The sequence below is a fragment of the Dermacentor silvarum genome, chromosome 6, assembly GCF_013339745.2.
Source record: "Dermacentor silvarum isolate Dsil-2018 chromosome 6, BIME_Dsil_1.4, whole genome shotgun sequence".
NCBI lineage: Eukaryota > Metazoa > Arthropoda > Arachnida > Ixodida > Ixodidae > Dermacentor > Dermacentor silvarum.
This window is the reverse complement of record NC_051159.1, coordinates 187576480-187591561: the sequence shown is the minus strand read 5'-3', so window position 1 is coordinate 187591561 and position 15082 is coordinate 187576480. Positions and strand designations below refer to the sequence as shown.

The 15082-nt window shown below is 47.5% G+C and overlaps 1 protein-coding gene across 2 annotated transcripts in view; it reads right to left on the bottom strand.

Annotated features, from left to right (window-relative positions):
• The window catches only part of LOC119457109 (nephrin), a 423265-nt gene that overhangs the window by 16458 nt on the left and 391725 nt on the right, over nucleotides 1-15082 (bottom strand). For both annotated transcript variants that reach the window (XM_049669958.1, XM_049669959.1), the window contains one exon: nucleotides 9177-9305. In XM_049669958.1, the coding sequence (XP_049525915.1) occupies nucleotides 9177-9305 (129 nt within the window). The remainder of the gene's footprint in view (nucleotides 1-9176; nucleotides 9306-15082) is intronic.

Genomic DNA, 15082 nt, shown 5'->3' with positions numbered 1-15082 from the left:
ATAAAAACAATGCATCAATTGTACATGCATTTTGTCTGTATGAGTAATACAGAGCTAATAACGAAGCTAGAAAGTTGTAGGCGTGTGGTAGAAAATACTTTGTGCTTCAATGAAATTGTGCCTTAAAAGCTAGTGTAGGACCTAAAGACGACACGCTGTTGAAACATTTAGAGTACCAGGTTCTAGCAAGGCATTCTTGCAAAGTTTGCTTTCTGTGGTGAAGTAGAAGCTGCCCTTGGAAAACGCCGAACTTGTCTCGTGCATGTAATGCAGAACTCTCAGGTGCTCATACTACTTGTTTAATGGTTTCATGCGGGAGGTGCATTTTCACTTACTTTTCTCATTACTCTGGACTTTTTTGTTTACAGGCACGCGTTCAATTGGTCGAGCATGATATGCGTCACCCAGGTCGCATTCTTACCGGTTTTCATACGATCACGCCAGTGAGAAATCGCGACTGTCATTGGTATTGACGGCGCTTGCTTTGAGCATATTACACCGCCTACGCTTGTATACTCGCAGGCGAACAGAATTCGGGCACTGTACATTGAGGTAGCAAAACAAAAGAAGAAATATTCTACAGGAGGCGCTTTTGGCTGAAGTGTTGACCTGCTGTGGTGTTATTCTTTACAAGTGTCTCTTCTGTCAGGGTGCGCTCATGCTTGTCGTGAAGCTTCCCGCATCGTATACGCAAGGTTATATGATGTTTGCAATATTAAGGCCTAAATAGATCTGCAGAAGACTTGAAAGGAGAGAAGCATATAAAGCAAGCGTTTGTAACGAGTGCGACGTTTGAATTGAATAAAAACGGAACATTTTTGCAGTACACATTGTAAACCGATTAACACCCTTTTTAAAGGGCCCCTAAACCACCCAGAGGTCGAAACTTAGTTGTGGTGTTGCAGTTGTGCACGAGTCTACAACGAACACGTAGCAGCGAGAGTTTTTCGAAATGGTGCCGTTATAGCGGAGTTACACGCGTTTAATGATCGAAAAACGGCCCTCGCTCGTTTCGCTCTTTCCTTCGCTACTCTCCTCGTCGGCTGGTCTCCCCTCCTCGCCGAATGCTGCTCGAAATGTCACGTGACATACGTCATCGCCAACGCGCTTCTCAAAACACTCTACTTCCGGTTAAGGCACGTCCACGCTAAAGCCCCTTGATAAACGCTAGCCATGCTAGCGGCACATATACGGACGGCAAACCGGCCTCCAGTGCTATAGAACGTCTGCAAAGTTGGTCTTTATTCTATGGTCTGCCGCGCGAGAGGTGTCCAAAGTAAACGGCAGTTCAGCCGGCGCCCCGCTCGCTGCACGATCAACGCGCCAATTCACGACCGCGAAGCTGCGCGCCTCCGCCACCGGCAACGAAAACATCGGCTGCTCAGTGCCACGGCCGGACTGGAGAGGCGCGCGCGCGCCTCTCCAGTCCGGCCGTGTCAGTGCACGGCTACCGACGGGAGACGACCGGCTCGGCTGTACTCGCATCGCAGCCGACGGCGCCGTTAATATCAGCGTATTTTTCTTCTTTGTGTATAATTATTACGAAGAGCGTTAACCACGATAAGAAAATATTGCGGCTTGTGAGCGCCGGTAATTAATTTCGAAGCACCGTCCGCTTTAGCTTTGAAGGGAACCGGAAAAGGTCTAGCGACGATATCGGCGCCGTCGAGCGATCAGCGGCGGTGAGGCTGCCGGACAAATGAGTCCCGGTCTCATCCTCTCTACGCACGGTAAGGAAATCTCGCCGCTCGCGAGCAAAACCGCTGTCGAACGGCGGCCCGCGAATGGCAAACGGCGTGCGGCGAGTTCGCGTGCCGGTAACGTGGACGTGGACTCGGCGCTTCTCGGCTACCCGCTGTTGCTGCGGTGCCGGCCCGTGTTATGCGAAGCGTGCCGCTATAGTACGGTGGCTAGATGGGTAGGTGTGCCGACCGAGCGTAGTTCACCACTTCTCCGCATCATGACGCAAAATTGGCGCTGCGGGCAGTGGAACGGTTCAGCCGCGCGCAACGGCGGCTGCGCTGTGTAGACGAGTTGCGTGTCTGATAGTATCGCTTGCCTCTGATTGTATCTTTGAAGTGCGCGTTATAATACCGCTCTGAGCAGTGTAGGCCAAGCCAGAATGAGGAACTTGTTGTTGTCGTCTAGTCAGAAAAAACGAAATGCTGAAGTAAATTTTCTAGCTTGGCAATCGGTCACATTTATTGATATAAACGCGGCGCTCCAGCCCATTGCATTAAAGACGTAAATGCATTTTTTCCACGCATAAAACAATACTGCAATGGTTTTATACGGTATGTGGAACCGTGTTTACATGATATTTAGCGAGTTCTAATGTTTCAATTTCGAGAAATCCAGCTATTGGTTATATTGCTGCGTCAGTTACGGTATCTAAATTGGTGCGAGAAGAATTGTGTTGGTAAGTGCATATGGTTCACTGTTTCATTGTAATAAAATAGAGTAACACGTCTTGGGCTAAATTCGTGAATATATTTAAAATACAAGAAACGCTCTCGTAACTTGAGTCAGCAAACGCACCAACATAAATAGCCTAGCGCCAGCAAGGCCGCAACGTTGGTCCACCACATCATAACATTATTCACAGAACACGCCTCCACTTCAGGTGATTCTTCTTCTCCCTGTTGCTTTCGCGCGCCATGTTATGGCCCTTGACAAGAAAGGAAACGCGTATAATTGAATAGAACTTCACAACATCGTTTGTGAGCTCTTTCTTGTGCCGCTTACAGCCGATCAAATTCGGGGGATTCAGCTGCAGAAAGAATGCAAAGTCGGCGATACACTGTTGCTTCGTAACTCATTTAAACTGAAGCACAGCTTGAAGGCGTCTTCGAGCGATGCTACCAGTTTTTTTTTTTAGTGCTTCAGAAGGGAGCAACAGCCCTGGCCTACTCATTCTGTTGAATTTAGTAATGTCCCTGAGCAATCGGAGCACTTGGTTCTTTGCAGGAACTTCCTTGCTACATAGCCTGCTATAGAATATCAGCCTAGAATCACTTTTCTTTTCCCTGTAGCAGCGCAGCGGTGCTCGATGTCGCAGGCGCTGAGCACCTCATGTGCGGCTTGAAAATTTCCAACGTCGAGGAGCTCATGGACGTACGCTTTTCGGTGTACCGCTTGATCATTAACGTCGCCGATACAATCTAGCCACCGTACCTATACTGAGCAAGCTACTGAGCAGCTCGGGGTGAACATTTCCGCTGTCAGACAGTGGAACAATTCCGCTGTCCTTGTCACAAATTTAGAGCCCGACTTGCAGTTCGGAGCGAAGCAGTAGGTCTCCTTGGTGGTCTTGATTGGTGGAGCAACGCCGCCGCTAATCTCGCCGGTCATTTTTCCGACCTGGAACATTCCACATCGCTTAGGAACTTACAAACAGTACGAGAGATGCGGAGCTCTTCATCTTTGAAACTGACACGAACAGACGACATACAACTATTCCAATATGGGCTTCATTTTTTTTTTTATTTTTTTTTATTGCTCGCCGCCAGTCCGCCAGCCCCCTGTAGCAGACGACGCGCGCTGCGGAACCGTTCTACTGACCGCAGCGCCAATTTTGCGTCATGACGCGGAGAAGCGGTGAACTACGCTCCAGAGGCGCCGGTCGGCACACCTACCCATCTAGCCACCGTAGCTATAACCCTTTCACAAACCGACGTTTGAGCAGCGCCATTGGCCGACACGTGCGACGTCTAGCGTCGCCGCTATTTTGGACTGTTCGTCTTGCGAGAGCAGGCCGGCCGCACATCGGTTGTGTGATCTTCGCCGGGCATTATTTCGATTGTTTTCTTCCGCTTCGCTTGTCTTGTGCCGCTGGACTTGTTACATGTTTCACGTGCTCGCGTGAGCGCTCAGTGTAGTGTGCCATGGCAACAGCAAGTCCAGCCAGTGGATGTGGTGTTTCTTCGTCGGTAGCGGCGGCAGCCGCGTCTGCTTCGTCGAGACCTGGCGTGCTAATCAGCGGTATATTTCATTGTTATTGCTGGGCACATGTGACCGTATCTTCGATTGAATCTGATCACCATTACGTTTCGCGATTGAGAGTTGCCTCATTTAGCGAAAGCAGGCGCGTACGTAGCTGTCGGGCAATGCTTATAGAACCAGGCGCCGGCGGTCCGACGACGCGTGTCAGTGGTTGGTAGATATGCGGTGGTTTACTCCATACGCTTCCGACGTAACTGAACAGCTCAATCATGCAAAATTTATTGGATCTGGTGCGGTTCACGGTGCTTATAACCAAATGTCAAAGCATAAAGCGTGGCGATCAAGCAGCGCGGTACCTGCAGCGAACCGACGCGCGGCAGTGATCACAGCTGCCAGCGCGACTGATACAGCCCAGGTGCTAGATTTTTATTTTTAGTATTTATTTATTTATACATACTGTCAATCCCAATAGGGATTATAACAGGACTTGTTATAAAGATATATTTGCTTACATGTATTTTACGTTTGTTTACCTGGGATGGCTTTTCTTTCGAATGTCTGAATTTGGAACAAGCTTCGCTCACGGTGAACCTTAACGTAGATCGTGCGCGAAGTTTGTATTGAAGATACCGCGTACGGCAAGAATTGTTCGTGTGCGCTATCTCTGAAGCGAAATAAGCCAATAATATTGCAGCGTTAGGGCCATCTCTGCTCTTTTTCTTGTTTCCCTTACACCGTCTCACTGTGCTATGTTCATAATAAAGTAATGTCGAGTCTTAACAATTGTCGAATAAATACATATGCATATGACTGTAAACCACTACTGACTGTGAGTGAAAAGCGCTTAGTGGTCAGCGAAGCAGTCTCTGCACGCACGTAAGTATTTCACTTGATCGACTGTGCGAATTTTTTTTTCGTTACTGTTATTCTTGCAAGCATGATGCTATTGTCCGCGTACCCATGCGAATACCGTTTTTTTTTTTTTTTACGTTCTTACTTGCGCGAGCTCATTTAGCGCATTTCTACGCCACGCACAGTTAGCGCATTACGGTTCCTGAACTCTAACACTGGCGCTAGGCCGCACTGATGAGGTTGACACGTTCGTTTTTGCATTCTCTTGCTGCCCAAGCACATAGACAACGCTCAAAGATGGGTGAGCTCGATGCAGCACCACACTGTTGAAGTTAATTACCTTTATGGGCAGGGCCGCGTAGGGTGCGTGTGAACGCAGAGACAATGTTTTGGTGGACACAGCGGTCTGTATACATCTTCCATAGGACACGATTTTTCCAGATCGTTGCGAAGTGTATTTACCGACTAGTTCTCTCGCAGAGTGCTCCAATTTGTCTTATACCGGTGTCACACGGCCACTTTTTATAGCGATCGAGACCTATCTGGATCGTAATGTTCGACCGCGATTGGCTCCCTTCCACAGATTGAGCAAAGAATCCAATTGCGACCAAGAAATTCGACCCATATCGGGCTAGATCACGATCAAAAGTGCGCTGTGTGACCCCCGTATTAGGCACTGGAATGAAGTCGTGTTTGAAAGAATAACAAATGTAGCCTCTGCCACTACATACGAGAAAATATTGCATCGAAGAGCTGACAATTCTCGCAACCTGTTGGGAAATGTGCCGAAAAGAGTTACCAAAATGCGTTATTTTACTGATGTGTGCATTGGTTCACATTAGACAGAAATGCCAAGTCCTTAGGTGATGCAGGAAACCGGCGAAGCGTGAACATACCACATCGCAGCAGTGGTCTCGCGGAGTGCTGTGTTGTGGACACACTTAATCGTTATTTTCCGCTGGTTGTTTGTGCACCCATAAACTGTACACTGCTGGCCTGTAGCATTTTGATGAGTATATATGCCATTATTTACGAGCGTAAGTAGTTCGTGACACAAATAAACGGAAACATCGAAGGAAAGCTACCACTCCGCAATGCAAGCGCAAGGCAAGCTCACAGTCCAGACCGAACAGGCAACACTGACACATACTCTCCACGCCAGACCGTCGGGAGCGCCCTCGTGAAAACGTCTATAGACCTTTTCACAAACCGACGTTTGAGCAGCGCCATTGGCCGACACGGGCGACGTCTAGCGTCAGAACATGTTATGCCGCCATTTTGGACTGTGAGCCTTGCGAGAGCAGGCCGGCCGCACTTCGGGTGTGTGATCTTCGCCGCGCATTATTTCGATTGTTTTCTTCCGCTTCGCTTATCTCGTGCCGCTTGACTTGTTACATGTTTCACGGGCTCGTGTGAGCGCTCAGTGTAGTGTGCCATGGCAACAGCAATCCCAGCAAGTGGATGTGGTGTTTCGTCGTCGGTAGCCGCCGTCGAGGCCTGGCGTGCTAATCAGCGGTATATTTCATTGTTATTGCTGGGCACATGTGACCGTATCGTCGATTGAATCTGATCACCATTACGTTTCGCGGTTGAGGGTTGCCTGATTTAGCGAAAGCAGGCGCGTACGTAGGTGTCGGGCAATGCTTAGAACCAAGCGCCGGCGGCTCGACGACGCGTGTCAGTGGTTGGTAGATATGCAGTGGTTACTCCATATATACGCTTCCGACGCAACTGAACAGCTCAATCATGCAAAATTTATTGGATCTGGTGCGGTGCAGGGTGCTTATAACCAAATGTCAAAGCATAAGCGTGCCAATCGAGCAGCACGGTACCTGCAGCGAACCGACGCGACCGACGATGCCAGCGCAACTGATACAGCCCAGGTGCTAGATTTTTATTTTTAGTATTTATTTATTTATACATACTGTCAATCCCAATAGGTATTACACCAGGACTTGTTATAAAGATATAATTGTTTACCTATTTTTTACGTTTGTTTACCTGGAATGGCTATTCTTTCGAATGTCTGAATTTGGAACAAGCTTCGCTCACGGTGAACCTTAACGTAGATCGTGCGCGAAGTTTGTATTGAAGATATCGCGTACGGCAAGGATAATTCCTGTGCGCCTATCTCTGAAGCGAAATAAGCCAATAATATTGCAGCGTTAGGGCCGTCTCTGCTATTTCTCTTCTTGCCCTTACACCATCTCACTGTGCTATGTTCATAATAAAGTTATGTCGAGTCTTAACATTTGTCGAATAAATACATGTGCATATGACTGTAAACCACTACTGACCGTGTGTGAAAAGCGCTTAGTGGTCAGCGAAGCGGTCACTGCACGCACGTAAGTATTTCACTTGATCGACTGTACGAATAATTTATTTTTTTCGTTACTGTTATTCTTGCAAGCATGATGCTATTGTCCGCGTACCCATGCGAATACCGTTTTTTACGTTCTTACTTGCGCGGGCTCATTTAGCGCGTTTCTACGCCACGCACAGTCAGCGCATTACGGTTCCCGAACTCTAGCACTGGCGCTAGGCCGCACTGATGAGGTTGATACGTTCGTTTTTGCATTCTCTAGCTGCCCAAGGACATAGACAACGCTCAAAGGTGGGTGAGCTCGATGCAGCACCACACTGTTGAACTTAATTACCTTTATGGGCAGGGCCGCGCAGGGTGCGTGTGAACGCAGAAACAATGTTTTGGTGGACACAGGGTCTGCATACATCTTCCATAGGACACGATTTTTCCAGATTGTTGCAAAGTGTATTTACCGACTAGTTCTCTCGCAGAGTGCTCCAATTTGTCTTATACCGGTGTCACACGGCCACTTTTGATAGCGATCGAGGCCGATCTGGATTGGAATGCTCAACCGCGATTGGCTCCCTTCCGCAGATTGAGCAAAGAAGCCAATCGCGACCAAGAAATTCGACCCATATCGGGCTCGATCACGATCAAAAGTGCGCCGCGTGACCCCCGTATTAAGCAGTATTAAGCACTGGAATGAAGTCGTGTTTGAAAGAATAACAAATGTAGCCTCTGCCACTACATACGAGAAAATATTACATCGAAGAGCTGACGATTCTCGCAACCTATTGGGAAATGTGCAGAAAAGAGTTTACCAAAATGCGTTATTTTACTGGTGTGTGCATTGGTTCAGATTAGACTGAAATGCCAAGTCCCCAGGTGATGCAGGAAACCGTCGAAGCGCGAACGTACCACATCGCGGCAGTGGTCTCGCGGAGTGCTACGTTGTGGAGACACTTAGTCCCCAAAATCGTTATTTTCCGCTGGTTGTTTGTGCACCCATAAACTGCACACTGCTGGCCTGTAGCCTTTTGATGAGTATATATGCCATTATTTACGAGCGTAAGTCATGCGTGACAAAAATAAACGGAAACACCGAAGGAAAGCTTCCACTCCGCAATGCAAGCGCAAGGCAAATTCACAGTCCAGACCGAACAGGCAACACTGGCACATACTCTCAACGCCAGACCGTCGGAAGCGCCCTCGTGAAAACGTCTATAGACCCTGTGTTGCGCGCACGTCTGGAAAGGCCAACACTGTCGCACTCTGTTCGCGCTGCTAATCAGACCGTTAAGCATGACTGTGTTGGAACGCGACCGATTTGGCACTTGCGTTGCGGGCTGTAATTACCAATGCGCAAGCGCGCACAAGCGAGCAACACGGCGAGGACGAGCAGGGAGCGCGCGTACCTGCTAGTAGACAAACCGGAAGTTGTAGGTTTTTGTACGACCAATGGACATCGTTTCCGCAGCTGACATCACCAGATTCCCCCTGCTGACATCGTGACGACCGCTGGGGATACCGGAAAGGCGAGGGGAGGAGGACGACATTGCTTTTTTGGTTTTGTGGCGCGCCCGCGGCGTGTAGCGCTGCAGCGTTTGGTATCGTTGGCCGTGACGGCATGCTGAACTCGATGCGCGTGTTTACTTGAAATGTTTAAAAATATCAGAGGTGGTTTAGGGGCCCTTTAAGAGTGCTTTCTGTCTGTAACTCACACTCTTACACTTAAAGGTGTAAGGGTGGGAGCTATAGGTCAATTTGCATCCTTAAGCACCCTTAGGCGTGTGAATTGGTTTACAGTGCAAGTGTTTTGTGCTCACACGTTCTTTAGAACAGGCCTTACACCGTCAACTCCGTGACAATAGATATGCAAAGCCATACCTTTACGAATTAGGTTAAGAATCAACGAAAGCCTGAGAGCAATCCCAAGGTAGATATTTAAGGGCGTCGAGTTAGTAGATGCAGACAATGACTCCCCCGAAGCAACTTATTTTTCTTGCGCGTGCGAGAAAATACATCTCGTGCCTTGATAATAAGGTCAAGTCAGAAGAAATGCGTAGTGCGAACTAACCTTTGTTGTTGCCAGGGCGGTCTCTGAACTTCATGACGATGACTATGGCGATCGCGATGACTGCAAGACCCCCGATGACCGCTATGAGTGCCGCAAGGAGAGGGCTAAAGTTGAGCTGCCACACACCCTCTGCACAAGACAAACGATATAGTTAGCACTGGTAGCAATCTCTTACCAAGTGAAAGAAACAGCCAATCTCAACACTAGATCCAGCTTCAAATGGCTCAACTTTGGGAGAAAACCATTGTTTCATAGGACGTTCCTCGTTGCCCGCTTTCTTTTGATTGAAGTGGCGCATTTCGGAGGCACCAGCAATGAGATAGCTACGTAGGCAAATTGTGTCGGTACGTCATATTTAAGTGCCGCGGTTTGTAGAGGCGGCCATGCAAAAAAGGACGCATTTATTTGCTAGAACAAGGCTTTGGAGCACGGTTGGATGTAGCGCTCAGCGCATATGAACCAATACATCTGTTACATGCCATTATTTTTAAGTGCTTGCGTAAACAGCACACACATGTAGGTGCCAACAGTTGCACCAAGTGACATACTTTCGGCAGTTACGGCTACATTAATTTTATTCCAATCACCCCTACCACACTTAGCGGACTCACATCTACTGAGTCATGGAAAAACAAAGCAAACGAAGCAGAAGCTCGCCTCAAAGTATCTGGGCTGCCATTCACGGAATATATGACCGGGCAAAAGAGTTAATTCCAACTGCGTAGCGTGGTCTGGTGAATATATCAGCAGCAGAGGATAGATCTTTCGATCATCGTGCAGTATTCTTAAGAGAAATCCTCAGCTGAAGAACCTTAGCGCATCTGCAGATAGCCACGAAGGGGTGACAAACTTGTCTCAGCCAGACAGTAGACGCAAGCAGAATTTTTTTGTTGACGATTACTATAATCTGGTCAGATCGAGTTCACCTTCATGAGCATGCTGCTATCAAGTTTGGATGTGGTCAAAGCAGATGCACGCGCACTAGTGGTGCGGCCAGATGAAGCCGAAAAAAAAAATTACGGGGGATGCTTAGAACTTTCCAAGAATGTGAAGGCGAAAGCCTAGTTTGGCCCATAGCGACGTGGAATGAAGCTCTGAGCCCACGCGGCGAGCGTGCTGCCGCCGTTTCCAGAACTAGGGAGCCTACATTCAAGCGCTGTTGCATGTAGGCTCCCTAGAATCTAGGCTCCCTATCCCACGGCCGGGCCTAACCAGAACGCTCTGCGGGCGCCACCGCTGACATTTCCTTCCTCCTCCCCAGCGCAGCTGTTGCGCTTTCCGTCAACGCCCTCCGGCGTTGAAGCGCGAGGGGCAGTATCGGAACGCTAGCACAGAATAGGTGACCTGTAGAGTGTACTAGACAATGGTCGAGTGGGCCGAACGGCGCTCTGCCGCTGAGGCACCGCGTGTGGAAAAATAGTGCGAGGGCGCTGCGAGCGAACTGGATTGGGGCGGAGACGCGCTCCGCGGCATATTCAACGTACTTTCGCTGCGGGCGCCGAGGCCGATTGCGCATAGTACGCTCTTAAAATAGTGCTTTATTTCAACTGCAAATTTATGTTTACACCATTTTGCCAAACATATATATTTGAGGCATGGATTATACAACGCGACATCTTCAATTTTGCTGTCGTTGTCAAGCGCGTCGTCTGCTAGCGAGCGTGCGTTCGCTACGCGGACGCTGGCGGACGCCCAGTTTTTCTCGCAGAACATCTGTGCAGCACTTTTTTTTTTTTTTAATGTTATAGTTGCTTTGGTGTGCCCATGACTCTTGACGGCCTGTACCAAATGTAGTTTTAGCCATGTGAACTGCTGTTTTTACCACTGTCCTCTTGAAAGTAACTGGTATCTCCGCACCATGAAGGTTACGTTTAAAATTTTATTATTGATACCGTGTCATTTTACGCGCGCTTCTTGTTGCTGAATATTGATCAGGGACAATGATCGAAGAAAACAATATTAGAGTGAAATAAACCAAGTTTATTAACTGCGTGGCGCGAAGAATGACCAATGTGTTTCTAGGTAATTAAATCAAAGGGTACATAGACATATATATTCACGATATATATGTAAGGGAAAAAATAACAAATCTTCTAAATGCAATAATTGAAAAAGTGAGAACTCCCGACCGGAATAAGCGCACGTGTTTGCAGTAACACACTTACTAGTGAATACTGCAAATAAAACTCGCATTCGCAGAAATAACATGCATAGCACGCAAAACCATGTTATATATATATATATATATATATATATATATATATATATTCAAAAAAGGAAAAAAAGACGAACGTTTATGGCATATTTACTGACTGACGTTTCGGCCGGAGGACCGGCCTTCGTCCGAAACGTCAGTCAGTAAATATGCCATAAACGTTCGTCTTTTTTTCCTTTTTTGAATATACCTTCGGGTCTGGCGCGAAACCCTTCATCTTGTATGCATATATATATATACAGGGTGTTTCAGTGCACACTTTCAAAATTTATTTAAGGTTGCCTGTGGCAGATAGCTCAATTCTAGTTAATGAGCTGGTCTACTCGAAGAGGCGGACATTACTTGCACAAAAAATGTCACAGTTTCGCCCTAAGGGCGAAGCAATGAATGCGATAGCAACACAGCAATGTCATACGAAGTAAGGTGAGCGGCTTTGGTAGCAACAACACGCAGAACTGTTGTCGACGCCATCGGCGTTTTGCCCGCGTTAGCTCAAAATGCGTGCGGCGTTGGTGACTGTTGCTGGAGCCTCTGATATAAATAGGCACTTGGTGCCGCAGCTAAACGTCGCCTCCCTTCCCTCCCCCTCCCCCACGGCCTCTCGCGCGTCCGAAGAAGGCGCGTTTGCTCTACATATATGGTGATTGTAAAGGAGAAAAGAGACGCCTACTTCTGCAGCCCTTAAGCGAGCACGGCGCAGAACGCGCGTTTGTTCTCCGCCGTGCGTTCACTCCCCGTGAAAGACGCGCCCCTCGCGCCCTTTCACTCGCACATACAGCGTTCGGCGCGCGGCGACGATTTCATCTCCAAATGACGTCATACGGAACCTCACGGCGACGGCGACGGCGACGCCGACGGCGACGCCGACGGCAGAAATCTGCTTTTGAGTGTCCATATAATTGCTATCGCAATAAAAATTGAAATGCATAATCGACGAACAAAAATTCACTAATTAAGTTTTATTGCTTTAGCAGTTATATGGACACTCCAAAGTAGATTTCTGCCGTCGGCGTCGCCGTCGCCGTCGCCGTGAGGTTCCGTATGACGTCAATGGAGATGAAATCGTCGCCGCGCGCCGCCGAACGCTGTATGTGCGAGTGAAAGGGCGCGAGGGACGCGCGCTTTCACGGGGAGTGAACGCACGGCGGAGAACAAACGTGCGTTCGGTGCCGTGCTCCCTTAAGGGCTGCAGAAGTAGGCATCTCTTTCCTCCTTTACAATCACCATATATGTAGAGCAAACGCGCCTTCTTCTGACGCACGAAGGGCCGTGGGGGGGAGGCGACGTTTAGCTGCGGCACCAAGTGCCTATTTATATCAGAGGCTCCGGCAACAGTCACCAACGCCGCACGCATTTTGTGCCAACGCGGGCAAAACGCCGACGGCGTCGACAACAGTTCCGCGTGTTGCCGGTGCTGCTGCATGTCCAAGTTTATACAGCTGATGAAGCTACTATCATTACTCCGTATAGCTCTCTACAAATTTGCTATCGCAATTGATGCTTCGCCTTTCAGGTGAAACTGCGACAACTTTTTTAACTAATTACCCGATGGCCCATATTGCAATTTACAAATTGTAGCCGTGGAGTTGGCAAGGCGATGGATCCACTTAGAATTAATTCGCAGGATGACACCAGTTTCGAGATATTAATTCCCGAAGTTTGCGGAGAAATGCATTGGCGTTCCAGTTAATTTTGCGCTTCAATGCAAAAAGCGACGTTTTCTTAAGAACTTAACTGGAACGCCAATGCATTTCTCCGCAAAGTTTGGGAATTAATATCTCGAAACTGGTGCCATCGCGAGAATTCGTTCCAAGTGGATCCGCCTTGCGAACTCCACGGCTACAATTTGTAAATTGCAATATGGGCCATCAGATAATTAGTTAAAAACTTCATTAGTGAATTTCTGTTAATTATTCCATTATGCATTTCAATTTCTTGTGCAAGTAATGTCCGCCTCTTCGAGTAGACCAGCTCACGAACTAGAATTGTGCTATCTGCCACAGGCAACCTTTAGGAATTTTTGAAAGTGTTCGCTGAAACACCCTGTATATATGCGCGCGCGCGCGCGCGCGCGCGCGTGTGTGTGTGCGTGTGCGTGTGCGTGTGCGTGTGCGTGCGTGTGTGTGTGTGTGTGTGTGTGTGTGTGTGTGTGTGTGTGTGTGTGTGTGTGTGTGTGTGTGTTTGTACGATGCCGAATAGTCGTTTCCTGTTAGAATGTAACGCATAACAGCACTATTGCAGTTTCAAAGGTGAGTGACTGCATGCAAGTGAGGACTGTCATTCCGAATGATTGTGCTCCCGGAGAGTCGTGGCTGTTGCGCAGAGGCGCAGTTCCTCAGAGAATTAAGGGACGGGTGGTAATAAGTCCTGCTTAACAAGTTCCTAGCTCTCAATCAATATAAACGCCCCGTTTTAGGGCAGCCTGTAAATCTGCTAACTTGATTCAGACAAGGATTTTTGACAGTCTCACCGTGTTTTCAACCCATTAAAACTGAGTGCCCCGTGTGGTGCCACACTTATCTTCAACGAACGCAACAAATCTGCACATATCTCTACGTGTATGTGAGACATGCCGTTCCTTTAATTGTTTCATTATGGTCGTTATGATAGTGCACCGAATAACTGAAAACAGCTGTTTATAATATACAAGCTTCTGAGTTAAGCGGTCATACATTTGGGAACGGCATTACATTTATGCATGAAATGTAGGATAAGCGTAACATGTTTTTCTCGGAAATCAGACTCGAGAATAATTTATGTTGTTGACACCCCCAGAAATAAGCCGAGGAACGCAGCCACCTGCTTTTTTTTCTTTTTTTTAATATAAGCAAATTCTTCGGTTTTACGTGGCAAAACCACGATATGATTAAGGTACCCGGTTTATATAGTTTTTGCCACCTGGGGTTCTTTAACATGCACCTAAATACAAGTACACGAGTCTTTTTCCATTTCGTTCCCATCGAATTCTGCGACCTGGATTGAACCCGCGCGCTCAAGACCGTATCCACTATACTATATAGCCACTAATTAGGCTACCGCGCAGACTTTCTTTTCCTTTCTTTTTTTGAAGTATCGACTGGAAAAAAATCCACGTACGGCTTACGGCCAAATATTAGCATATAGAATGGCCGCTTTAGGCTATGGGATCAAATATCTTTGTACGCATTTTTTATATTATTGTCTAATAAAATTCCCCTTTGATTTGATTTAATTAACTAAAACCGTTTTCGGCGCTCGAGGTCCGACTGCAATAAATGACCCCTTAACGATTACTCCGCATTCTTTTACGCGAGAAAGGCGAAAATTTGAATGAAATGTTGCGCTGCAGCTTTTTTTTTTCTATAACAATACTTCCCGTAAATCTGAGGACAATGCGCCGGATGGGCAGTTATGTTTTATTTGTTTGAAGCGGCAAGCAGGAAGGTGGCATATCTTTCTCCTTCTGCGTTTCGCAGGACATACTGATGAAAAACTTTATGTGCAACAATATACACGAGAGATACATGCTGCTTGAAGAACGAGAAAAATATTTTTTCTCCGAAGGGAACCGTACAATAACATAGTAGAATGAAAGCCGACACTGCGGCCGCAATGCACGCGCAATGACCGAGCGGTATTAAAAAATAATAACAATAAATAAAGAAGAGAAAGAAAGTAATTTATTCTTAAGGCATAAATACATGTCATATGC